At 53.6% G+C, this 26748-nt stretch overlaps 2 protein-coding genes across 2 annotated transcripts in view; one reads left to right on the top strand and one right to left on the bottom strand.

Moving 5' to 3' along the window:
• The window catches only part of Ube3b (ubiquitin protein ligase E3B), a 184489-nt gene that overhangs the window by 128070 nt on the left and 29671 nt on the right, over window positions 1-26748 (bottom strand). The window lies entirely within an intron of this gene.
• Window positions 9520-25270, top strand: Foxn4 (forkhead box N4). The gene is given in 11 exon segments (XM_051176461.1): window positions 9520-9577; window positions 9580-9665; window positions 10249-10340; window positions 18286-18431; window positions 20033-20157; window positions 20238-20351; window positions 20563-20693; window positions 21106-21202; window positions 22104-22311; window positions 23784-24176; window positions 25014-25270. Coding segments are annotated over 11 exon segments (1707 nt in total).

Here is a 26748-nt window from a genome sequence, read left to right as displayed (position 1 = left end):
CTGCTCTTGCAGAGGACCTGGGTCTGATTCCCAGCACCCTCATGGTGGCTCACACCCATCTAGAATTTCAGTTATGAGGAATCTGATGCCCTCTTCTGGCCTTTGTGAGTACTGCACGCATGCCGTACACAGGTGTATATGCAGGCAAAGTATCCATACATAAAAATAATTACTTTTAAATAAAAATTGTTAAAATACATTAGATCATACATTATAATAAAATTTTCAGATATTTAGTTATAAAATTATTTGCTCTCTTTACTGGTTTAGATATTTCAATTACAGAACATTAGTATTTAGTTCCCACTACATATTTTAAATAAATATTTTAACATTAGGGTAATTGTGCTGAGAAAATTCAGAACTATTTTTGTAATTTTTTTCAAGACAGGGTTTCTCTGTCCTGGAACTCAAGCTGTAGACCAAGCTGGCCTTGAACTCACAGAGATCCGCCTGCCTCTGCCTCCTGAGTGCGGGGATTAAAGGTGTGCGCCACCACTGCCCAGTTCAAAGCTCTTAATAGTGGGAAAGCCAAGCATGGAGCCACCTGTGGTCCTCACACTAGAGAGGCTGAAGTAGGGACTGGAGCTTGAGAGCAGCCTGGTCTGCGTATCCAGACTGTCTCTAGGCAAATAAATGAACAAGAGACTGTGGCCTGTGCACACTGGATTTGCTAGTTCTGCCTAGCATGGCTGGTTGTGTCATCAGAAGAGTGGCAGAAACGACAGTGGTCTGTGTCCCTGGAAGAGTCACTCCTTCCGAAGTTAATTGGTGAAAACAGGTTCCTTTCCACAAGGAAGTTTGATTCATCCCCCGGTGCCATGCCCACAGCCACATCTAAATCACACTTAATTGAGGGATCTGACCGACTGCCCAGCGCTGTGATATTTGTGAATTCTAGGCACAGGCTGTGCCCCAAAAGCCCAGGTCTCAGGACACAGACGTAGGTCAGCCCAACCCAAGGGCTATCTTCAGCCTGACAGCTCTGAGTGACAGACAACAGGGAGGAATCGAAGATGGCGTGAGTTCTTGGAAGTCCCCATCTGCAATTTCACTTTGAACTTGCAAACGGCAGATATCCAGGCATGATCCGCATGTTTTTCCTTCCAGAACGATGGTCCCCCAATTAAAAATAACGAGGCCTGGCTGCAGCCACCAGACCCAATCGAGGAATGAGGGCTGATGGCTCCTGAAGGCCTTTCATTTTTCTCTGACAAACTGTGACAGAGATCCTGGTAGGGGTCACCGAGGGAGGCCCGGCAACCAAGTGGGGGTCACTCAAGCTTTAGAAGCCCTTAGGGTTCCAGTCATTAAATCAGGAAGCAGGAAGTCCTCTGGCTTGCAGAGCCCTGAAGTTACCCCACAAGGTGTGTACCTCTCAGCCTCCGGCAACCTGCTGCACCCACACCCAGATGCACAGGGCCAGATGGTGTCTGCACCACGAAGACTTCTGAATAATGTCATTTAAAGCTCTGACTAGGTTAGGGAGGTGGAGACAGCAACTGCCCCATTCTGATCACTGAACATAGGCCGGGTCACCTGCACTGTAAATATGCACACTCAGTAATGTCAGTTACTAACCCTAACCCTACCAGAGGGCTGAGGGTGGATCGAAGTGGGGGGGGGATGAGCCTGGCCTACATGAGGTTCTGGGTTCGTGTGCAGCACCCCAGTAATAGAGAAGAGAAAGTGGCAGTCACCCCTGAGCCCCCAGACACCTTTTCCCGGTGAGCAAATACTTTGTTTAAAAAAAATAAATCAAGCCAGGCAGTGGTGGCTCATACCTTTAATCCTTGTACTGGGAGGCAGAGGCAAAGGGGATCTTTGAGATCAAGACCAGCCTGGTCTACATAGAGAGTTCTAAGACAGCCAGGAATACACAGAGAGACCCTGTCTCTCAAAAAAAAAAAAAAAAAAATCATAGTGGGAAAATCCCCAAATTTACCATCTTTTTTTAAAATGGGATATGATCTAGCACAGGCTGGCTTTGAACTTGTCACCCTCCTGCCTCAGCCTCCAGGTCATAGGCCTGTCCTGCCGTGCCTGGCCTCACGCCTTCATCATTTTTAAGTGTGTAGTTCAGGAATATTACATTCCTGTTCCGTGGAGCAGCAGAGTTGCCTCATAAGTGTGAGTCATTGTCCTAACCCACGTGTCCCTCCCCACGGCCTTCACACCCACCATTCCATCTCCTTTCTCAATGAGCTCACATCAGTGGCTCTGACCAAGTTTATCTTTTGTGGCTGGCTCACTCCAGTGAACACAGCAGTTAAGGTGGAAGCTTCGTCCCAGCCCCTGGCATCCGTAAACCCCAAGAGTCTGGAACGTTAGGGTGGAAGTTCCACCCAAGCCCTCGCCCTCATCTCCCTCCAAACCCTGCTGTATCTTAGAAAGCCCGCCAAATGATGGCCCCTCCCCCAGAGATGCTCAAGACCACTCCCACAGGGTAAACTGCCCCCCAGAAACAAACTCGTGGTTGTAATGTCTCCCTTTCCCGTCTCCTCTCTTGGGGACTGTAAGGCTATCTGGGAGCTCTGTATCCATTAAACGTGGGCTTTTCCTAATTCAGTTTGATTTGGTCCGATTTGGATTGCTGCATCGGCAGAGAGGCATATTGGGGTGTAGAAACTTTTCAATAGCGTTCACAAGGGTTGTCCACTTGCTACATACAACAAAAATTTCTTCCCTTTTCAAAGCTAAATAGTATTCATAGACACTTAGGTCCCCCCCCCCCCCCCCCCCGCTTGGGCAGTTGTAATGTTGCTGTGTGCACGGACAGGTGTCTGTTCATGTCCCCGCTTTCCATTCCTTTGGATTTGTATTGGGCTAATTAACTGTGTTTTGTGGTAACCTTGGGATACAACCAGCTGCAAAGCCAGTGTTGGGTTTCCATGGATTCCCCACCCACCCCTTGTCACCGGACTTTATGTGATATGTTTCCATCAACTAAGAAGCCAGTGTTGGTACGTCCATTTTGGTTTTTGAGATTTTAAGACAGGGTCCTACTGTGTAGCCCATATTGGCCTCAAGCTTGCAGCATCTCCCTTCCTCTGCCTCCTGAGTGTTGGGATTAAAGGCGTGGCCACCACTGCCCAGCTAGACGTTCTTTTGGTTCTTTTGTAAGGAGTATTTTTTTTTTTTTGGTCTGTGTAGACCCATGGATATTTACTTATTACTTTGAGGTATAACCCATGTTTGATCACCTCTGGCTATCTCTTCCTGTTTTAAACAGTGTACCAGCAGATTATAATTCATGCATTCAACACTTCTGTGGATATTCCAAACTGGATAGAAATAGACTTTCCAGGGCAGGCAAGATGGTTTGGAAGGTAAAGATGCTTGCACCCAAACCTAGCAACCCGAGTTCAGTCCTGGGACCTACATAGAGAATAAGAGAGAACTGACATCCTCTGACAACCACACATATGGTATATCACACACATACATACAAAATAATTAAAAAAACAAAAAACAAAAAAACGACTTTCCAACCAAGGTCACTGTGTCATTGGTTTCTGAGGCAAAGGCTTGCTGGCTACTCTGAATTAGACATTATCCAGCCCAGTGCCAGAGGGACAGTTAATAGGCACCATTTGCTGGGTACTACCGGCATTAGCCTGAGATGCTTTATAGGCGTCCCTTCAAGACAGGACTGTAAGCCCCTTCTGGAGAGGTAATTAATTGGTCCAGGAGACATTGCCATTATTCCTGAGCTAGTCCAACACTGCCCCAAATCCCTGGCTTCGGGGATAAGCAGCAGTAACATATTGGCAAACTGTCCTGTGTGGTTTAGCCACATTTAAAGTGGACTCTGGGGAAGGAGAGGGCCTCCTGATGTTAAACCCCAGCGTGTTTCATCAACTGTCCTCTGAGAGTCTCAATCCTGTGTCAGGCGGATCCCCTTAACCTGCATCAGGGAGAGGAGAAAACAGCAAGCCCGTAAAGTGTTAAAATTCTGTGTTCTTGAGAACAGATAGGGAGCAACCCCGTTCCAACAGAGGGTACTGTTCCAACCCCTTGGAATAAAAATGCTTGCCAGAGCTGGAGAGATAGCTAACTAGTTAAGAGCACTGGCTACTCTTCCAGTGGACCCGGGGTGGGGGGTGAGGGGGTGGGGACTGAAAATTCCTTGGCCTTCCTGGTGTTGAAAATGAGTGTGGTATGCTTAGACACAAAGTCTTGATTAATCATCTTACTGTCAACTGAGTCCCCAGTTCAGAGAACCTTAGGCAGAACATCCTCTTCCTTCTTTCCAAGGATAAGTGTCCAGCTTCCTGGTCTCCACCTCAGGCATTTCATTACGTGTGGATGCTTTGCACATTTGTCTGTGCATCATGTGGGTGTGTGCGGCAGGCACCTGAGGTCACAAGCCAGCGTCAGTTCTCCTGGGACTGGAGTTACAGATGGGTGCCGGGGAGTGGACCTCGCCCGTTTATGACCATCTGTAATTTATTGAAATTCCAGCTGACTATAAGGTGGCTGCATATTCAATCACAGGCTGCGTCCAAGTATGCCACACTCATGCTCAACATCAGGACTGTTCCGCTGGGGGCTCAGCTGGTTGACAGTCTCAAAACCAGGTCATTGTACTCGGGTTGTCTTTAGGTCAGACACTGATTAATTTTTGAGTCATTGACAACCCCTTCTCCATCTACAGAGTGCACAAGGGACTCTCTTCCCAATAGTGAGCAGCAGGTATCTATTCCCTCAGGGGACTCTCAGCTGACATATCTACCACATTGTCATGACAGGCTTCTCCATGACACAGCTTAAACAGTCTGACACACTCTGAAGAATTAAAGCGAAGCACACTCAGGAGAGAACACCTCCATGCACTCAGAATGGCAGTAGCAGCAAGCGCACATGCAGCAGGAGACGAAGCCAACATTCTTAGGGACTGGAGTGTCCCGAACAGTCCAGGCACTAGGACCTCCACGGTATTCTCTGGCCTGAGATGGGGAGGTCTTTTTTAGTCCGTTACACCCATGCATGTAATCAGCGATTGTTCCCATTGTAAACTCCAGATTCACCATCTGTATGCTCCAAAGGGCTGGGGGATTGTTAATACCCGGTCCCTGTGGGATTAATCTGCAATTTCACACTAAATGATTTTTAAGTATAATTTGTTACAATGAGACATTACCACTTCTAGAACAAACAGCCGGGAAACTGCTACTTTGCAATAAGAGGAGGCTGCCAAGTGCTACATCCAAACAGTTCCCATGCTACTGTTTACTTCACTTCAGAAACAAATGCAAAAGGCTGGAGACAGTCCAGACTCAAAGAGTGAGGGGACTCTGTTACAGGGAGCACTGTCAGAGGAGACTCTGTTATAGCAGAGCACTGTCAGAGGGGACTCTGTTATAAGCAGAGCACTGTCAGAACAAGAAGGAGATGTCAGGCTTGAGAAAGAGTTCTACGCAGTTCTTCAAACCCCGCTAAAGGTTGCAAGGCATTGGAGGGATCACACTGCTCACAGGGAAAGCACCTGTTTGGGTGGTCTGTGAAACGGTGAACTACTAATGTACTATTATGAACAGAGGAGGAGTCCTGGAAATCAATCTGTGATGCTAAAGAGATCAGGATCCTGGCACTCTCTGGGCAGAAGCATTAAGCCCTGCATGGTAGAAAAAAAAAATCACAGCATAAAAGATACACAAAGTGGCTAAATGAAATCTGTTATGGAATTCAGAGGAACAAGACAGTTGTCCCCACTGCTGATAGCAGAGTGTGTTTCCTGGAGAGACCTGAGGCCAGAATGCAGAGCGTAGCACAGAACAGCACAGAGTCTGAGGATGCCACCCAGCAGAGCTGTGGCACAGCTTCCTGGCCACTTCAGCGAAAACCCAATTTTATTGGTTGAAAAAGTCGGTATCCTTCTCAAAACAAAGACGTTGATTGATGCCTTTGCCTGAGGGGGCCACTGCAGAACCACCCAGAAACTGCACACTCACCATGGAGTGCCCACAAGCATCAGGTGCCCACCCCACCCCCACCCCGTTCACCCTCAGTCCTGCAGGCTGAGAGCTGCCACTCCTTCTGGAAGGCCAAATAGCCCAAAGCTGCTCGGCAGGAGATGCCAAGACAAGTTATTCCCCCGCAGAGGCACTTCCAGCTAAGATTATGACACACAACCCATCGTGTCTGCAGGGATTTGGAAGGTGTCTCAGAAGTTTGACTAATGACTGCCACTTAGCATAATAATGGAGACATGCATTTAGTAATAGCACCAAGCAATAGCCAAGGTGAAACCGTTGTGATTATGGGCACCTATTATAGTTTCGACCTTAATTTATTTCGCCCTTTTAAGGTTTAAGCCAAATAGGCTAACTGCTCAGGGCTTTGGTTGGTTATCATAACAAGGACCATATTTGCTGGAATTACAACATGAAGTTCGTCCCCAAAACACTTGCTCTGAACTCCTCTTTATTTATACGGGAAATCTGCTACCAATGTGCATGTGCAAGTTTGGTTCTGAACTTTCGCAGTCTATAACAGACCCGTTTCCAGCCATTGGATCCCTCGGTTACCACATCACAGCTCAGGCCAGAGCAGACACATGGCCCAGGGGCTCTGCAAGCCTGAGAGTTTTTATTCCTGACCAAAAGACTCAACTCAGTGGTCCTAACGTTTCTTTCAAGTCCCAGGGGAAAAGCTCCTACTCCTTTCTTGTTCTTTAGACCTTAAAGAAAAAGAAATCTCAAAAGAAACCCACCCCCAAGGGAAGAAGGGCCATAACACTGATGGCAATAACAAAACCAAACGAGGTTATTCTAAACTGAGAGACGGAAGGGAGGAAATTCTTCAAGACCAAACAGAAGTTTCTGCAGTTTGGCCCACATTCCTTAACTGGATTGATTTTTTTTTTTTTTTTTTTTTTTTATAAATGACCTCTGCCCTTTCATGAGATGTAGACACCACAGCCACTGAGCTGGAGACATCCCGATTTCATAAAGTTGAAATAAGTAACTTAAGTTAGTGGCAACCCCTCTACAGTCATGCCCCAAGGGAACTCTGACACACAGGAGGGAGCAAGATAGACCAGTGACCACCAGCATCTCCCCAGTATTCCAAGACTGGTTTCAGACACTGGGCAGTGGACTCCCTGGTCTATCAAACCCAAAGAAATCAGATTCAGAAACCACCGACCGTCACGATCGCCTTTGAAGAGGATGCTGGAGAGTGTTTCCACTGAGAAATTTCTCTAGTCACCTAAGTAGCCTTTGTTTCTGACAGTTGGCAAAGCCAGGAAAAATATACCCCTGGCTCTCAAATGCCCACCCTGTGCCTGATGCTGCCAGGGGCTGTGACCTTGGGTGGATCTGAGTGAAGAAAGATCTTAGTGATTCCTCTTATTGGCACGCCCTGCTGTTTGCTAGGCTGAGCAGCTTGGGTGGCTCCTGGGTGGGAAGAGAGAGAATTGGTCCTGATGCTGCAGATTACCCATCCTTCTCACAGTTAGCAAGGAGAAAGGAGAACTGCTCATGACCTGTGATGAAACTGAGCCTTTCAGCCAAAGAAACCAGGCTTTGTTTGACCTCACTGGTGAGTTAGCATCCTCAGTTGTTCAGTGAGAACGCTGTCCAGACCCGTTTCCTAGGATAAATGAATGTTCCCAGCTACCACTGAAATGGCTATGACCAGCTCAGTCAACAGCAACAGTAGGGACAAATACTTTCTCCCAACCACAAGTACCCTAAGTCTCCCCAGAACTGACCTTCAAAACAGAAGACACACAGCCCCAGATTAGGACAAACAAAGGCCACCTACTCTGTTCCTTCCTGGTTCAAGACTTCCCTCTCTAGGGAGACATCTGTGAGGCCTTGTGGGGCTCTTGCTGTCAGAGAATCTTAAGCGTGCCAGCAAAATTAGCCTCAGTATGAGGCTTGGGGTCCCCGCCCCACACAGGAAGCTATGGGGACAGGTGGATTGCACCCTTTTCCATTTAGCCAAGAAAGGCAGACTAGAGCTGGTCACTTGGCTCAAGGTGGGTCCCCCCAGTCCAAATGCCTTAACTCCCCTTGATTGTAGAAACGGCCCTGAGACTTGTTAAAGAATCCTTCCCGGTTCATCCCTCCAAGGTTCAGATGTCACCAGGTGGCTGAGAGCAGAGAGATGTCATTAAGGGAGGAGATACATTAATCTAGTGAAAGAGTTTCTGAATCATTCTAGCACTGGTGTCTGGGTGACATTTTTTCCAACTCATCCCCCAAGTTTCTGTTCTTTAGTTTAAAATGACAGTTCCCAGTCAAAACTCAGAGAAGCCAGAATTTTCAAAGAAGATAGTCCTCTTTTTCTTCCCCCTCCCTCTCTTCCTCTTCCTCCTCCCTCCCCCTCCCTCTCTCCCCGGCCTTCTTTTCCATAACAATCTACAGGTTTCATTGTTAATGTCCACACCGGCCCTCAGAACACAGAACTCCTTTTCCAGCTCCTTTAAGGAGCAGTGTCTCATCTTAATGGAAAGCAGGATTACCTCAAAGGAAAGCTAAGACACCCAAATACTTGGGAAGCACACAACCAAACAGGCAAATTAGTCTGTCATCAGCCTTCTGAAGCAACACAGACCATGTGAACAATTCCGTCCGCCTTTGTAAGGAGCCCAAGTCCGTGGGCCAGTCAGAGAGAGGAAAACTGGTAAGTTTCCTAACTTAATCAGCTGGGATCAACTTCTGGAAACTGTTTCTCCCTGGTGAATGCAAGCCCAAGCCAACAGTTACTCTACGCAGAGGAGGGAGGGATCGAGGTCGCTCAGGTGCCAGGTGTCAAGGACATAACCACCAGGTGTCAGGGGGTGGGGATATGGTCTAGATAGGACTGAAACACGGATACCCAGCCCAGCGCTAGAAGCTGGGGCTCACCCTGAACTTAAGGTCACTGTGCAGGACACCCAGCGTGGGGACAGTCAGGGCTTGCTGGGCGCGGGCGCACGCAGGGTGTGGTTGTCCCGTGGGCAGCAGTGCCACCAGAGCCCACACAAGGGGGCATCCCCAGGTGGAGAGGGCCTTTGCTCTCCTGAGCGACACTCCAGGGAGGTGTGGAGTTGCGCTGCTCCTGCACTGCGCGCCACCTTTCCCGCGGTAAGGAGCGGGGCGGAGCACAGAGCAACGCGGGAGCCCTGGCGGGCCACTGTCTCCAACGGCCTGCAGGCGCGGTCCCGGGCCCTGTGGCGGTTCCCTGTGTGGCCCAATTTTCTCGGAGCCACAGGTGGCCCGGAACATTCCTGGGGTGGTGGAGGTGGGGGACTAGTTCAGTGCGTGCGCCTCTCTCCTCCGCCCGCCAGGTTCTCTCTCTGCAGTATCTGCATCTCAGCCCGGCCCAGCATCCCGCACGCATGCTCGCCAAGTTGGAAGAGGGGTGTCTCTCCCCTAGTAACCACCCCATCGCAGGCTCGGGAGCCCCGGGGGCGCGGGAGGCTGAGCTGCTGGGACTCGCCCTCTGAGATCCCCTTGACCCTGCCCTGAACTGACCTCTGGGGAAAAGGAGGGGGAAAGAAACCCCCCACCCGTCACACTACCGCGCATGCTCAGAGCTGGACTGCTCCAGAGAGGGAAATTTAAAAACGGTTCGAGCTGCGACGGCGGCCAAATTGCGGACAGCAAGGGGCGAGCGCAAGGGAGTCCCCGCTGCCGCAACGCCGCCCCCCGCGCGCCCCGGACCCGCTCCAGGTACCACGGTGCAGCCCTTGCTGTGTACCCCTTCCGACCCACGGGACACCCCCAGTGGGGCTGGAAGCGTCCCACGCCTGCTTCAGGCCTGGCTTGGAGGACGGGGTGGGGGTAATCTTATTTAATGCTGTGTCTGTGGGTGGCCGGGTGGATGGCGTGGTGCGTGGCGTGGTGCGTGGACTGCTTTCCCAGCACCTGCGTCTGCAGTCTCCTCCATGGCGGGAGCCCCTGCAGATGGTTCCCGGACCCACTAAGTCCCACTTTTCTGCTGACCGCATTTTAAAGCTGATTGTGGCTGAATGGCGGTGGAGAACGGGGCTTGGAAGCAAACGCTGTCCTTAGGATTTCAATTTTGCCAGGGCTTTCGAAAGCTTGACGTTTCCATTTAGGGGCTTCCCCCTCCCCCTCCTCCTTGAATATGAAAGAACTTGGAATTTCAACCATTATCCTCACTTGGCTCTTAAACTCCTGTAGGATTTTCCTGGGATTGTGACCCCTTTGTCAGTCGCTTCCCACTGCGGGGAGCTGCGGGTCTCTGCCTCGCCTACATCGGTGCTAATGGGAACTTTTACCCCCCTCTAAGGAGATGATACAAAGTGACATCCTGCCCAAAATGTCAGGAATGATAAGAAGTTCCGGGCTCAGTCACCACCACGGCTCTGCACAGGAATACAGGTGAGGGGCCCTGTCCGTGTGCCGGATGCCAGAAACTCAACTTCAGGGTGGCTCTCTCTGCAATGTCCCCTCTAAGGGAAAGTCCTGGGTCAGACCGTGGGGCAGCCTGGTGACAGCAGCAATGCTTGCTTCCCACCCAGTGACCCCAGCAGGGGCCCCAGGAAAAGTCCTCCCCACACCAAAGCAGTCTGGAAAAACTGGCTCCCACCTTCCGTGGGTGTTGAGGTTGTGGGTCAGAACTCATGCGTTCTTACCCTGGCTGTGTGGGCTTCAGCAAGCCCATGCCCCCTCTGTAAATACATGATGCAGATGAATGAGATGGTCATGGGATCTCTTGAGCTCTATGGGCCAAGTAGACAGAACCTTTACTGGCGGAGAGGACCCAGGCCCAGAGGGGAGCTCAGCCAAGTGCACACAGCCGCTGGGGAGGGAGAGAGAAGGAATGGCCAGAGGTCCCCTGCGAGCCTCTCTTCCTTGAGACGGGTTAGCCTGACCTGGTTCCCAGGGCCCTAAAGCCAACACCATGTCTTGGTGGAGGAATGGGACCAGGATGAGGGCTGCCCTGGGAGGGCAGGCTGTCACCTCAGATCAACCCTGTTTACCCAGAGGCTGTCTGGCCCAGGGGCCACCGTGGCACCAGCAGGGCCTGCTGAGGCAGCAAGCTGCCTCCAATTAGAAGGCTGCTCTGGACACAAAGGAGGCCAAGGATTCAAAGGGCACACACAAAGCGCGCGCGCACACGCTTGTGTGTGGGTGTATGAAGCACCTGACCCAGGTGCAAAGGCCTCTGCTGAGCCCACCACTCAGGTGTGGAAACTGAGGCCAGCATCACACAGCCTATGGTCCCTGGGTTTCCTTCCTTCTTGCTGTCAGGGGTAAAATCATAAGTGGGGGCTGTTTGAGCATTTCTAACTTGGGTAAACCCCACTTCTCTGGCACCTTCTAAGCCTCAGTTTCTTGGTCTGTAAAATGGAGGTAAATGGCACCCACAGTGTGGGGTTGCTGTGGCAACCAAGCATCTGTCTCTGGCTCAGCCACTTGCCATTGCCCTCCAAGGCAGAAGGCCTTGAGAGTCAGCTCTCCCCAGGGCTTGACGTAAGAGCTGAAGGGCATGGCTTCTGATTTCCCCCTCCATAGAAGGGTCAGGAAAGGGAGTAGGGTGAACAAAGACTGTCACTCAGGCATTTGCCAGTCCCGGCCGGCCCTGCTGCTGAAGGGTCAGTTTCTGTCTTTAGAGCCAGCAGGGCTGGGGTGTCAGTGAGCTGTCTCGGTAGATAAAGGTGCCTGTGGTGCAAGCTGGTGAATCGAGTTCGATCCTCAGAACCCATGGGCAAGATGGAAGGAGAGAAATGACTCCACAAAATGTCCTCTGACCTCCACACATGTACTGTGGTATGGATGTCCCCCCCAAATACTAAAAAAATTAAAAATTTAATTAGACGCAATTAGACTGCCATGGGGATTAACGCGTGCGGAGCACCGACTGCTTAACTAGTCGTTACTTCTGCTTCCAGCTTAGCCACGCTGGACTGTGTGGGCGTCGGAACCAAGGAGGGCCTGCAGGGAGCGTGCAGGTGGAATGGGGCTGTACACATGCCACCTAATGGAGGCGCCCGTGAGGCTTGGGCTACACGTCCAGGCCAGCGCAGCCCAGGAACTGCTTGCAACACTGCAATGGCCAGCTCTAAAACCAGGGGAAGGCAGACAGAGCACCCTTGTAGGGGATGGCAGGTGTAGCCTGCTCACTGACCAGCTGGCAAGTGGGGACTAGAAGCAGGTCCAGTGCTGTCAGCTCTGGATGCAGAGGTTCCGGACCCAGCCCGGTACACCCTCCACACCTGCAGTCCCTCCTTCCCTTGCGCTGGACAGGTGGAGCATCCAGACGGCAGAACACCTTAACCTTCACTGCAATGGCCGAGGCCCCCTTCAGGCCGCCACTGCTTCTGCAGCAGATTCTCTGCATAAAGGGTGACCAGGATGGTCCCCAACCCATCCTTCCAGGCAGCGTTCCTGTGCCAGTGTGGTAAGGGAGTGAGTGCTTTAGCAAGATGCCCTGGCAATGACAGGCCAAGCGGGGACTCAGCCCCGAAGTTGCCACACACCCCAGAATTATCGTGCCCCTAGCCCACATCTCTACTGGTAAAGAATATATTACCTCACTGCTGTGTGACACCCGGGACAAGTTACTGCTCTGTCCGATCCTCTTCTCCAATGGAACCCCTAAGAACCAATCAGCAGTGGGGGGCGGGGTCAAGCTTGCAGCAGGCGGACAACGCAGTGAGCCAGCAGCCTGAGATAGTGCCTGCTCCCGGCAGGGAAATTTTCTAATTACTCAGCACAGGGAGTCTCTGCTTCCAACAACTCCCATTTTTCTCCCTGAATAATAGCCCAGGAGAAGTTTATGGGCCTCTCATTTGCACTCCTATATCTCCAGAGACCGCTGTGAGGAGCGGATCTGGTAGGCTGTGAATCCAGCCACCTCGCCCCCCCCCCCCCGCCCCACGCAGGCCACAAGCAGCTGCCCTGTGTTCCATCCCCCCTGGGGCTAGTTTAGCCGTTAGTTAACTTTCAATGCCCACATCCCGGGAGGGCGAGTTGCTGGCTGCAGCCAACGGCCCAGTTCTGGGGCAGCTGTCAGGGGTCAGTGATGGAAGCCTAGGCTGCAAGCAGTCGCTAGTCCCTTTTCTAGCAGCTGACACCAGAGCAGCCTTGAGCTTTGCTAGCTTTAGCTGGGTTTCTTCTTAGCTCAGAGGGTGGCAGGGAAGTCCATTCCCGGAACGCTGAGACATGGAGTTCTTAAGTACCTGTCTCATGCTTTCTCGGTCCTGGCAAGTGTGCTCCCTTACAGCGACGATCATACTCCATCTCCTACTACAGACAAGAAAACTAGGGCAGCCGCGCTTACCCGAAGCTTATTTTGGGGGAGAAGGAGGGGGAAAAACACCTGAGCAGATGCCTCAACTTTTGGAACTTAGTTCAGAGAGATCAGACCCAGCACCTTCCCTCCCCGCAGCGGGAGATGAGAGGGAAGATTCACTGGTGTTCCTAGGCCTTCCCACTCATGATGCTCCACGCGGGGTCCCTGACCTCATCATCGACCTCCCAAAACGTCAGGGTCTACCCTAAGAAGGGAAGTTCCCCTCCACCCCCACCACACACACACTCACACATGCACACACACTCACACACACACACACACCAGTGGACAGAACGTGGCTACTTCGGTGTTGACTGACTGGGAGGATGGGTAAGCAGACAAACACGGCATAGTGATAGGCAACTGTTGAAAAGCCCCTCGCTGTGTGTGCAGGTGGGGACATTGAACCTTGTAGGGGACACACCCACCAGCCGGAACCTCCCGGGAAGACTAGCAGGGGGTAGTTCATCCCAACACCTTTACATATTCCATCCTCAGTATATTGAATAGCAAGCAGCCCAGCTACTGTATAGACAAGAAGTAGCCTTGCTGGAGTCCAGTTATGTGGACCCTCCAAATGTACACAAGTCCTACACACACACACACACACACACACACACACACACACACACACACACACACCGAGTTCCAAGCCGGCTAGAGGGGACCACCACCAAGTCACACGATACCATAATGTACTCACTTGTCTTTCAGGGCATTTCTGATCATGCTAAGTAGCATTTAAATTTCTTTCTTTCTTTTTTTTTTTTTTTTGTAAACCGTTCTGAAAGCTATTACAAAGGATATGTGAGCTGGGTAAACACAGCCTTCAGAAGCTTAATCCTGGAGACTGGCGGCAAGAAAAGTCTGTGGATATGTAACAGTTTCTCACCAGCCACAGCCCTGGTGTGTGTGTGGGAACGGCGGGGCTGAGGCCGTAAGATCAAGGTGTGCTGTTGCCACGGGGATACCTGGGTCTTCCGTCCCTGCCTGGCCTCAAGAGAGTAAGAGTTGGACAGCTGGAAAGTGGGGTGCATTGATGTTGCGTATCTACTGAGTGCCAAGCAAGACCTGTGCTGGACCCTGTCCGCTCCTGTAGAGGGGCCAGAGTTCCTTGCTTCTGTACCCAGGAGGAGGCACAGCTCCTATATTAACCGTCCCACCTTTCCAGACCCTTGGGGTCCCCAAAAACCTGGGTGGTGCCTGCCTTAGCTGGGGACTCTCAAGAGAATGGGGGTTTGTAGGCAACTGTAGGACTGACTCTCTGGGGTTCAGAGAAACAGGCGTCTGAGAGGGAGGCCTGGTAACACAGAGACAGCAAGACACGCTGTGAGCAAACAGAAGGCAGAGTCACTGGAGGCCATGGCAGTGACTTCCACCCTACCCAGGGACTCAGTGTTCCTGCAGCCTCAGGGCCATCACACACTGCTCCTGGGTCAGCCAGAGGGCGACTCAACTCCCTAGGACAAGAGAGAGGTGTGAGTCACCCTCCAGTAAGTGGAGCACAGGTGATCATTAATTGCAGGTGCCCGAGTCCCATGTCCAGAGAAGCTGGCGCAACCATGTCCAGCTGGGCACAGGGCCGTGGGAGTCAGGTGGGGGTGGTGATCATGAGGGAACAGGATGGCAGCCACAGGAGCAGAGACTCAGAGATGGAGAGAGGCAGCATGGAGGGGCACGGGTCTTGGGTGTCCCCCCCCCAGGTGTCCCCCCCCCCCCGGAGCTGGCAAAGTTACTTCTGATCTTGGCCACAGCTGCTCCCTGTCTCCCCCTCATGGTAACAGGAAGAGATCTCAATCCGCCTCTCCGCCAGCCCTGCTGGTCTGAGGTCTGTTCTCATCTGCACCCACTGTACAGTTCGGAAAACCAAGGTTAGGGATCAAGCGTTCTTCTGAGGGCCGGTGACAGGAAGCCATAGGCAGTAGTACCTAAAGTCAGGAGTCTTCCCTGTAGCGGTGCCCTGGACCTATAGTTTATACTGCATGAGGCTGGGCATGGGTGCCTCCTGGGTGGGGAGATGCAGGAATTGTCAGGAAGGCCTGTGCAGCTGCGAAGGGGGCATGCTGGTGCGCTCCTGGGCGGGGCAGTGAGGACAGTCTGTTCTCCTTTGTCCTCCCTTGCATCAGTCCCTAGTACCTGTGTGCCCAAGAGAGGAGGGGACAAGGCTTGGGCTCCCTCCACAGGGAACGCAGCAGGGCTGGCCCGCTGAGTCAGACATTCTGGCTAGGCGTTGGGGGAGAGGAGGAGCAGATAGCTTCTTGCATGCCTGAGGCAGCAGGGGTTGTCAGGGACCCCTAAGATGAGTAGCGAACCCCAAGAATGGAGAACAGGGCCCAGCTTGTACCCAAAGGTGACAGATAGCACACTGCCTCGTTCAGTGAAAGTGAAAAGTACAGCAGAAGCCAGATTTAAGTCCTTGTTACCTCAACTGCGCACACAGGGACCTTTCCTGTGCTCAGTTTCCTCGTCTGTAAACTAAGGTGTTTCGCTATCTATAGCCACCCTGGCGCTCGGACACAAGGAGCTCATGAGGGCAGAGGGCAACTCTAGCAGGGCCAGGCCTGATTGTCACTCAACCAGCCACCCTGGGACTTAAAGGCTGCACTGGTTACACACAGGGTCTGGGCCCTTACTGAGGCCCAGGAGGGCTAAGGGTAGTCCGGTGCGCTACAGAGGAGCAGTGGGAAGCACTCGCGGCAGACGGTGACAGCTGAGCCACAGGTGATGTGCCTGTCCACAGAGGAAGAATTCCCCCGCACACAGACACAGACACAGCCCGAGGAGCCTGGAACCCTGCCCTGTCCTGGTCCAGACCGGAATCATAGTGTGGCTGTCTCCCTGTGACAATGGCTTCCCTGGACCATCTTGGAGCACAGGCAGGGGACCTGTGAGGGACAACCCAGGAGGCAGTTAGGATGGTCTCTGGAAAGTAGGACCAGAAAGGGCCAGGCCGCCAGGGAGCAGCAAAGGCAAAGAGCAGGTCCAGGCTGCGCTTGCCTGTGCTGAGCGGGTTGCAGTTGGGCGCACTGCGGTGGCTGCAGGAGGCACAGAGCAGACCAAAGAAGGCAGGGGAAGTAGGACCTTCACCAGGACAGCACCAACCCCACCCCAGCGCCCGCCTATGAGAATTGGCGGAGTCTCCACTCCGTAGGAAACAGCTCAGCGCAGGGTCAGACAGCCCAGGGACTCAGTTTCTCCTCTGGAAAATGGGGACAACACAGGGCCTGACTTTGAAGGTGTCTCAGTGAGTGTGTGTTGGTTACCACAGTGGCTGGGCTGTGTGTTCGCTGGCTCTGAGCCTGGCTATTCTTAATTGCGATGCTCATATTGGTGTTAATAAGACATGTTCACCGTGCACACATTGGGAACCAGGTACCGTTCCGTGTTTCACAGATGGGCTTGATGCTCACAGCGTCCTGTGACAGGGACAGTTGTCCCTGTCCCTGATTTACAGATGAAAAGTCAAGGCTCTGAGAGGTTAAGCTAGTGACTTAGGGGAGACCAGGATCAGAATCCCAACCTTGGGCCTCCACCATTTTGGACATTGCTTCCTGGATTCACCCCAGGCAGGTTCTAGTCCATGTCGGTGTCGGGGTGGGGGGGCTTTGAAAGTTCCCACCTTGTGAAACCTGGCAGCCTCTCCATCCCCCTAGATCTAAGCAGAGCCAACTCTGGGAGGTTGGCTGGCTGTGGGGTAAGGACAAGAGAGGGAGGTCAACCCCTCCCCTTCACGGCGTAGTCTCTGGGGGCCTAGGAGACAGATGGCATGGCCCAGGCCAGGGCCAGGACTGTCACTCAGATGAGTTATGAGCAGGCCAAAGGGGTGGCAGGCAGGAGACCACAGAAACAATAGCATTGAGACTGGGAACAATGGGGGCCACGTGCCGCGGGGCCAACAGTCGTTTGTGTCACAATGGGCCACCAGGGGACCGCAGCCGGGCCAACTGTTGCCACTGACGTGGACCAGCCAGTTTTCAAATGACTTCCAGGCCCTGTTTTCCTATGAGGCCACCAATGGCAGAGGTAGCCGACCGTGGACCGAGTCACCTGATAGCAGCTGCTGGCCATGGCCTGTGACAACTGAGCAGTAGTGGTCATGGCAACACTAACCGTGGCTCCAAAGGCAAGAGAACAGAAATGGGAAGTGAGAGAGAGGGGGTGAGCTTGGAAGTGACAGGAATGCCAGTGAAGGACACCAGGCCAGTGGCAACCCCACACATGCAGGAGGAACCTAGAGGCTGCGGTTCTAGGACACAAGCTCCCTCTCGGCCCGCTCTTACGAGACCCTGTCTCACAGTGGTTTGAACTCGCGTGTGGGATGTATGTAGGCTGTAGTCTCTTGGTGACAGAGCAGATAGCTCCCGCTACTGATGAGGTCGATAGTGCTGGGGTGTAGTAGGGCACCCCAGGGTATAGAATACTCGGGGATACCACCGCATGGCACATAGGACCTCAGGGATGCCAGAGTCATTCCCCCCCCCCAGTCGGGGTCTTTGCCCAGCGCAGCTTCTTTCTGCAGAAACGGATGTGTACTTCGTTCTTTCTGCAGAAACGGATGATGTGTGTACTCTATGCATGTTTGGTTGATCTGCTGAGGACTGTAGGCCTCATGGAGCTCCAGGGGCTGCCTGGGTCACAACAAGGAACCCTGGCTGCGGGCTGTGCCGTGCTGAGTGGTCTTAACCAAGCGACTCACTGTGCTGAACCTCAGTTTACCATATGTAAAAGGGGACGCAGTATGCATATGCCCTAGGCAAAGTGTTTGAGACCAGAAGTGTTATACATTTAGATTTGGCGGTCTGGGGAATGTTGAGGTATACACAGTGGACCATCTTCGAAGAGAGGCCGGAGGCTAAAAGTGGGGTTCATGGGTGTCTCGTGTGTCTCACATGGCCAGCAGGAAGAGATTTACATACACTATTTTCACTATGCCCACTTTTGGATGGTGACCCAAGGTGTGGAGTTGTCCACTGTGGCACTATAGAGGCGCTCAAGTTCTTCATTTTGAGGTTTTGGTCTTTGGAACAGGCTCCTGCCAACCGTGGGTGACGATGACCTCCCTGGGGACCTTCAGTCGCTATCATGGCTGACAGCCGTGGACGTGCCTAGGCTGCAGCAGATGGCAAGCGGACGGATAGACCTGGGCAGCCCCAGTGTGCCACATCCACACCCAGGTAGGCTCAAGGGGAAGAGGTGACCCCTGGCCCTGCCCCCGGCCTGCTGAGTGGCCCTAGAGAGGTCCCTCTGTGTCTCTGATTTCTCTGTCCATACCTGCAAAATGGGAGCTGGCCCACACTCCCTTAGTGATATGCCGAGCCCCAGAGAAGACACACAGGACGTCTCAAACACCTCACACAGCCAGCAAACTCGTGGTGGGCCAAATGCAAGCCGAGGCCCCGTCCTTGCAAATGCTAAGGTGGGGTTTAGATTTTCTGAAGATTGTAAGAAAATGAAGACGACCGGCCAGGACAGGCCAGGGGGCTGGCAAGGCCTAAACCCTTTGCTGTCTGGCCTTTTAGAAAACAAGTATACTGCCCTCTGTTCAAGAAGGTTCTGAGAGAATCTTGGCACCTAGTAGGTGCCCTGTAAATGGCAGAAAGTTGTACTCAAAGGAAGTGGACCGAAGGCAGCATTGAATGGAGAATGGCGGCAGAGAAGCTATTGCTACGTAAGAACAGGGCAGACGTGGACATCGGTTCTGGCAGGGTGGCTCCTCAGGCAAATTTTTCTTGAGCAGTGAGCATAGGAAGAGAGCAGCTGACGTATGTCTTCCATGAGGGACCAGGAAATATCTACTTTTGAGACATGCTCTCCCTAAATGTCCCAGGCTGGCTATGAACTCCAAATCCTCCTGTGTGCTGTAATTACAGGTGTACCCTGCCCTACCTTTGCTGGAAATTGATTATTTTAGACTTTTTAATTCATAAAGTGTAAGTCGAAACTGTCCGGTACTGATGTTGACAGTGAAAACCCAGCCACAGACCATATGTAAACAAATAGGTGTGTGCCAATAAAACTTTATTGGCAAATCAGGCTATGGGCCAGCTTTGGCCTGCTGCTCACTTTTCCAACTCTAATCTAGAATCCTGGAAGACACCTATACAGCATTGGGATGCGCCTGCCCCTCCAATCAGTTTCCTCATCTTCAGGGAATGTGTACAGAACTGTTCTTACAGGGTGTTGCCAGTGGTCCATACAGGAGGTATCTTAAAGCTGTTGGGGTTTGGTACATGGTGAAATAAGCCAGGGCCTAGCAGCCTTTTACGGGTCACTTTTACCTGATTAGAGGCTGCGCAATGAGGATCTGTGATGGATTAGTAATGTCTGTCACAGGCCAGGACTGGAAGCAGATGTACATCTGTTATCCTTGAGCAGAGAGCAGAGCTTCAGGGAAGAAGACGGGACAAAAGCACTTATATCTAAAACCTAGAGTTCTCAAGGAGCCATGGAGCTTTTCAGGAGATGAACAACAAATTGGTGTTTGAGCTCATAAAGGACAGGAACCAAGGTAGTCTATCCTCCTCCTCATCGGCTCACATCACTCAGGATCTTATCACCCGCCCAGTCCTGTGCTAAGTGCTTGGCAGGCAGCATCTCATTGAGCCATCACAACTTTGTAAGTAGGTGAGGGGTCAGCAGAAGTGGGAACTCTGAGGCTGGCACCATGTCACACAGTTAAGGCAACCCCGCCGCTAACCACCACATTCCGGAAAGGTGATTTGGAAGGAAGCCCGGTGCTGGGGTGTGGCCACTATTCTGTACCTTCCTTCCACAGGTGCTTTGGCTGGGGCAGCAGACCTGAATGTGGGTGCGACCTCACGTCCCCTGCCCCACGGCCAAGCTGCCACGGACCCCAGAGGCATGCTGGGTTTGGGCCCCATAGGCAGCCACAGAGCCAGCGTAAGTGGCCACGTGGCTGGGAAAGTGGGGAGTGGGGTGTGTCCCTGTCACTCCCTGACCTTGTGTCTCGTCCCCTCCAGGCCGAGCAGATGAACCAGTTCCCCATAGGAGGCCAGTCAGCACTACGGGAAATGGCACAGCTGTATTCACCTACCACCCAGCTCCAGTTCACGCTCCCCCTGGGGTCCCAGCAGGTACCACAGGCTGGCAGATAGGCCACCCGCACTCAGCTGTACCGTGTCCACGCTGTTGGCACCATTCAAGCCCGTGGGGACACGGGAGCAGCTGCTGTGTTTAAATCCCCGCAGTTAGAAACTGGGCTGCGGGTTTGTGCCTTACCTCTGCCCTGTCTCACGGCGGCGTCTCTCTCTCTCCCCGCAGCCTGGCCCTGTCCTCCCTGTGAAGTACCCTCCCGCAGGCCTCTATGGCTCTCCATGTGCAGCGCAGGCTTCCTACCCACAGGCCCACGCGGCGGTGCACTCATCCTCACAGGAGCCGCACCCAAAACACTACCCCAAACCCATCTACTCCTACAGGTGAGTCTGACTGCCCCGGAGGGGGCACGGGGCTGCCACTGGGGCATCTTAGGCAGACAGGAAAGGTGACCTGGTTCCCCAGGGAACCCCCAGGTAGGACCCACTCCTGGGAGGGGCTGGCATGTGGCCAGCTGACCCTGCATCCAAGATGGCTTCCTCAGATCGAGAAGTCAGTTACAGAAAGGGAGTGTGTATCTTGGGGTTGGGGCTGGGGTGGGGAGGGAGGCATCTCGGGTGAAGTCTAAAAGTGGGGGTGTCAAAGAGCCAGAGTAATTTCTCAGCTCACTGCAGTGGCTCAGCTGGGGAAGGGACAGGCCTGGGCCCAGGAACAGTGCAGACAGGGGGCCGGTGCCAGCAGAGGGGACCTCAGGCTGTCACCCCAGGCCTGTTTGCGGCCCGTCTCTGGTCCCAGCTGCCTGATCGCCATGGCCTTGAAGAGCAGCAAGACTGGCAGCCTGCCTGTGAGCGAGATCTACAGCTTCATGAAGGAGCACTTCCCCTACTTCAAGGTGAGGGCCCAGACCCACCTGCCTCCCCACCCCCACCCTGACCCACCTGCTCCCCACCCCCACCTGACCCACCTGCTCCCCACCCCACCCTCTGCCTCCCCACCCCCACCTGACCCACCTGCTCCCCCACCCCCTGGTCCTGATGATCCAGGGTTTCCTATAAACTGAGCCATGCTCTTAGCGGCCAGCGGCCAGTGTTGTTAGCCTGATGGGAGGGCCAGGTGCAAAGAACAGGGCATTTGAACTGGGTTCTGATGTCTGAAGTAGAGTCTGCCATGCGTGGCCTCCAGGAGTAAAGGGTGGAGGGCCCAGCCTAGTTATTCATCACAGACTCTGTAAGGCAGCAAGATGCCAAGCTCGCCTTCAGCAAGAGCCAAAGGACTTAGGATCTTGTCGGTTGCTGGAGTGCGGTTAGCCATTAGCCACCCTGTAACTTCAAACCCCAAAGGCCAACAGGCAGCCGGGAGTCCCAGGTCACAGGATCTCATGGCTGGACAACGTCCCCAAGTAGAGATGCTGGGACACATGGGGTGAGCTGGGTGCCAGCGTCCAGTCGCCTAGCAACAAATTATAAGCATTTGAAAGTGATTTGCATTGAACTTACTGGTCTGCTACAGACACTCAGGATCGGCCTCCCCTAATCCTTGCCCAGTGGAAGAGGAAGAAGGGACATCCCTGAAGTCTGGGCTGTGCTCCGACTACAGGTCCGAGGCTACCAGAGCAGGGCCTCTTGCATGACACCGACGCTACCCTCCGCTCTCATCTCCCCAGCTTCTATTTTATGTAGATGGAATTCTGCGTGTGCTGCCCCGGCAGGCAGGCGTGAGTGTGTTTCCAGACAGGTAAACAGTTGCTAGGGGGAGGGGTCACCTGAGGAGTCTGTCCCCACGTGTCCCCACAGACGGCACCCGATGGCTGGAAGAATTCGGTTAGGCACAACCTGTCACTGAACAAATGCTTCGAGAAGGTGGAAACCAAATCCAGCGGCTCCTCGCGCAAGGGTTGCCTGTGGGCCCTGAACCTGGCACGAATCGACAAGATGGAGGAGGAGATGTACAAGTGGAAGAGAAAGGACCTTGCGGCCATCCACCGCAGCATGGCCAACCCGGGTGAGTCCCCGACCCACCTCTCACACGCACCCAGCTCCTCCCCCGCCTCCCAGGGCTCCCTGCCCTTCTAGAAACCAGCAAGTGTAGGTGAGAAATGGGAGAAGCATCGGAACCAGTGTTTGAAACAATAGGAAGCCTGGAGGATGCCGGAGCCGGGCGGCCAAGAGCACTTCCCGTTCTTACAGAGGATGGAAGTCTGGTGTTTAGCACCTGCAATGGGCCGCTCACAACTGTCTGAAACTGCAGACACAGGGCATCTGGCATTTTATTTTTTTTCTGGCCTCTGATAGCAGAGAGAGAATATTTATGTAAAAGCCAGGGAGGGCATGGCAGCCTGCGTCTGTGAGCCCCGTCCTGGGGGGGGGCAGAGATGGGAGGATCCCTGGGGTCACCAGCCAGACAGTCTAGCCTAAGTGGTGACAGGGCTGGGGGTGGGGTGGGGACAGAGATGCTCCACTGAGTGACAGAGTCGAGTCTTGGCAGGAGAGCCCAGCATGGCGCTCATCCCAGGACTCCTGTGAAATTCTGGGCAGGCCTGGCCCCTCTAGATTCTCACCTCTAAAGTGGCCTGGCTAGATCTTAGGCCCCTTATGCTCCAGTATCAGCATTGTGCTACATCCAAGGCCATAGTCAAACAGGAATGTTTTCCGGGGCTGGGGAGATGACCGAGTAGGAAAGGCACAAACTGCCGTGCAAGGACCTGAGTTCGGATCCCTGGAGTCCAGGTAAAGGCGGATGTGGCAGCAGGCATCAGTAGTCCTAGAGCTCCTTTGGCAAGATGGGTGGTGGGAAAGGGTGTGAGCTGGTCACAGGTAACCTTGTCTCAAGAAAGACGGAAGGCAAGGCCCCATGCCTGAGGCTGTATTCTGACCTGGCTTTACAGTGCATGCGCGTGTGCACGCACAGGCACACACACACACACACACACACACACACACTCACACAGAGGCACATACACAGAGGCGCACACACATACAGAGGCGCGCGCACACACACACACAGACGCACACACACACACCTCTTTTAGAAAGGGACCATGTCTGCGCTTTGCTTATATGCATTCTCACGGAAGGGGACCCAGCTCTTAGCTGACAGCAATGATGTTTCAGTGTTGCTTCTGTACACGGAGTAGGGAGGTCTCTGCAAGCTTTAATGATCTGGCTGTCTCCCGGGACCTTTGTCCCTGCCTTGGCTCCCTCAGGGGCTGGTGAGAATCTCAGGGCCACAGGTCTGTGCTGTAAGGTCCTAGAGGGGAGGGGCTCTAGGCTTTCATGGCAACTCCTGTTCCTTGAAGGCCTTTTAATGGCTTAGGATGGCATCACATCTCCATAGCAACCCTGTGTGGAATGTATCATGCCATCTCAAAGGAGAAGAGCCTCAGACGGTTGTTAAATTCGCATGGGCGGTGTCATGGGGACATAGGGCCTGGTGACAGCGGGGGCTTCTAAGTGACATTTCCTACTTGTCTGCAGAGGAGTTGGACAAGCTCATCTCAGACCGGCCGGAAAGCTGCCGGCGTCCTGGCAAACCAGGAGAACCTGAGGTCCCTGTGCTGACCCACGCCACCACGATGGCCATGGCCCACAGCTGCCTGGCCATCTCCCAGCTGCCACCAAAACCACCGATGACCCTGTCCCTGCAATCAGTCCCCCTGCACCACCAGGTCCAGCCCCAGACACACCTGGCCCCAGATTCCCCGGCACCAGCCCAGACGCCACCTCTTCATGCCCTGCCCAGTCTCAGCCCAGGGCCTCTCCCCCAGACAGCCATGGGTAGAACTCCTGGGGACTTCCTCAACATCAGCAGCGACATGAACATGGAGGTGGATGCCCTGGACCCCAGCATCATGGATTTCGCTCTACAGGGTAAGATGCAAGAGACGGGGATTGGATGGGGTTGGGGACAGAGATGGGAGACCCAGCAGTAGTCTGCATGTGCCCGCCCTTAGCATCGTCACTATGACAACCACCCAGCCCACTAGATACTTAAAAAAAGCACCTGCTACATACCAACCAAGCACCTCCTAGGCATCACCTGCCACAGCCCCAAGGCCCTGCCATCTCATGACCTCATTCCGCCGGTGAGGACACCGAAGCTAAGAGAAGTCGAATTACCAGCCTGGGTCCCGACAAATCTAGGATTTAATCCTTACTACCTCAAACTTTCCTCCTCAGTAATTGCTTCAAAGCTATGCATGCTAAGTTGCAGGGTGGCAGGTGGGGTGGGGGCGGGGTTATACTATGGCACAGTGCCCCCTTCAGTAGGTCAAGGGGGAAAGGATCCAAGAAGGCTCCCGACTCATCCGACCCCTAACATGCATGCGCCTGCTGCGTTCCAGCCCTGTGTTCTGTCCCTCAGAAGGGGACAGGACCCGGTGGTGGGAGAGTCATCCGTGACGTTGAAAGGCACGTGCCATCGCCCTCTTGTCCAGCGAGAACCAAATCCTTTCCATTCTGTCTCAGCCTCAGCCCTTTTATATCATATCCACCTTACACTGTGGCTCAGAGGCTAAAGCGGCTCTCCAGAGACACTTGGTAGCAGGAGAAAGAGCAGGGTTCGAATTCTGCCTCCCTTCCACTCTCTGTAAGGGCACAAGGCCTTGAATATCACACACGACCTCAGCCTCTTTCCCGAGGAAGGGGATTTGAACTCCGGGCTGTCTGGCCCTAAGCCAGCTCACCCAAACGCTTTTGTCTTTGCAGGTAACCTTTGGGAAGAGGTGAAGGAGGACAGCTTTAGCCTGGAGACGCTGGGGGCCTTTGGAGACTCCCCACTTGGCTGTGACCTGGGGGCCCCAAGCCTGACCCCTGTCTCTGGCAGCGGCGACCAGCCTTTCCCCGATGTGCAGGTGACAGGTCTCTATGCTGCGTACTCCACCCCAGACAGCGTGGCCCCAGCGGTGGCCACCTCTGCTCAGTACCTGGCTACTCCAGGGAATAAGCCCATAGCTCTACTTTGAGCCACCTGCCTGGAGAAAGGCGCTGTTACCAACAGTGTCCTCAGCTGCTGGTTGACCAGAAGTGACAACGCTTAGTTTCTACTGCTCGCCTCGGTAACAGGACACTTCCGGGGCACCCGAGCCCGAAGCTTGGGCCTGAGACAGAGGCGTGGCCATGGTGAGGTACGGTTCTCTTTATCCTGGTGCTGGCTGGCCCTGGATGATCAGCGGGCCACCGAGGGACACAGCAGTTTATACAGACACAGGAGGGGAACCTTGCCTGTGCCTCAGTATGGCCCCAGGCTGGAGAAGGGCCTGGTCAGCCTTGGAGGTGAGACAGTTGATCTCTGCATGGGCCTGTTTCTTACGGAGTCTCCTGAACCATGCTGGCCACTGGGACCTTGTGTAAATTTATTTATATTTATTGCGACCCCAGCTGAGGCCCCTGGAATGAGACTCGGCAGAATCCCTGCCACTAAGCAATCCTAACTCCCCAGTGAGTGGCGTATGCAGCTTTCTCAGGCTGACACCCACTGACTGGCGGCTCCCACCCCACCCCGGCATCCCCGAGTTCGGAGGATGAGCAATCACTTCTGTACCCCATCATTTCCCTGCTAGGCCAGATGTTTCCCTCAGCCTTTAATCATGGCCTCCCATCTACTCCTGGGACACCCAGGAGGGAAGGAGCCGTAGCCCTCAGTTTGGAGAGGATCTAAGGCCTGTGGGGCTGAGGAGGAAAAGGCAGAGACCTGTCTGTGCCAGTTTGGGACATTCATGACAGGAAGATGTCACCCTCCCCCTGGAGTGCCTTCGCCCTGTGCAGAGTACAGCGTGGAGCATCATTGATACTGCTGGCGCCAGCTGCCTTTCTCTGCCTGTGTCCTTGCATTGTCTTCTTGTTCCATGACTGGGTTTTCCAGGTGAGGGTTCTGCGGCAGGTGGACCACTGGGAAGCGGGCTGGGGGTCCCCTCCACCTGCTCTTTTCCACCTTGTTGTCCGACACCCACATCGGGGAGTTCATACCCTAGGGCCCAATGTTCAGAAGAACCAGCACGTGAGCCAGCTGTCTGGAAGCACAGTGGGAAACTGTGTTCAAGGGCCTTCCCCTACCTAGAACTCCGTGGGCGCGTCTCTCTCTCTCTCTAGACGGTGCAGCCCAGCCCAGCTGGCCAGGCTTGCTCAGCTGCTGTGTGCTAGGCCCTCAATAAGTCACGCTGTCTAAGTGTTAGAACCCTGAATCCGGGCGGTGCCCAGACCCTGTAAGTGTAGTACTGAGTAACTGTGGATTGTCAATAAAAGCCGAACAGCAGCCGTGTGGCTCCGTGGATGGCAGGGAGAGGGAAACAGGGTCCACAGCACGGAAACCCGGTACCCGGACACCACGTTCCCACCGAATCTGAGCCTAAGGGCGGGGCCAGCAATGAAATTCACGTGGCTGGCATTTTTTACTCAGAATGAACGCTTGGCAGGCAGCATCCCGGGAATGAGTTGTAGACAA

Source organism: Phodopus roborovskii, unplaced genomic scaffold (assembly GCF_943737965.1).
Source record: "Phodopus roborovskii unplaced genomic scaffold, PHOROB, whole genome shotgun sequence".
NCBI lineage: Eukaryota > Metazoa > Chordata > Mammalia > Rodentia > Cricetidae > Phodopus > Phodopus roborovskii.
Note: the sequence above shows the minus strand (reverse complement) of the source record. Positions and strands in the feature narration are given on the sequence as shown.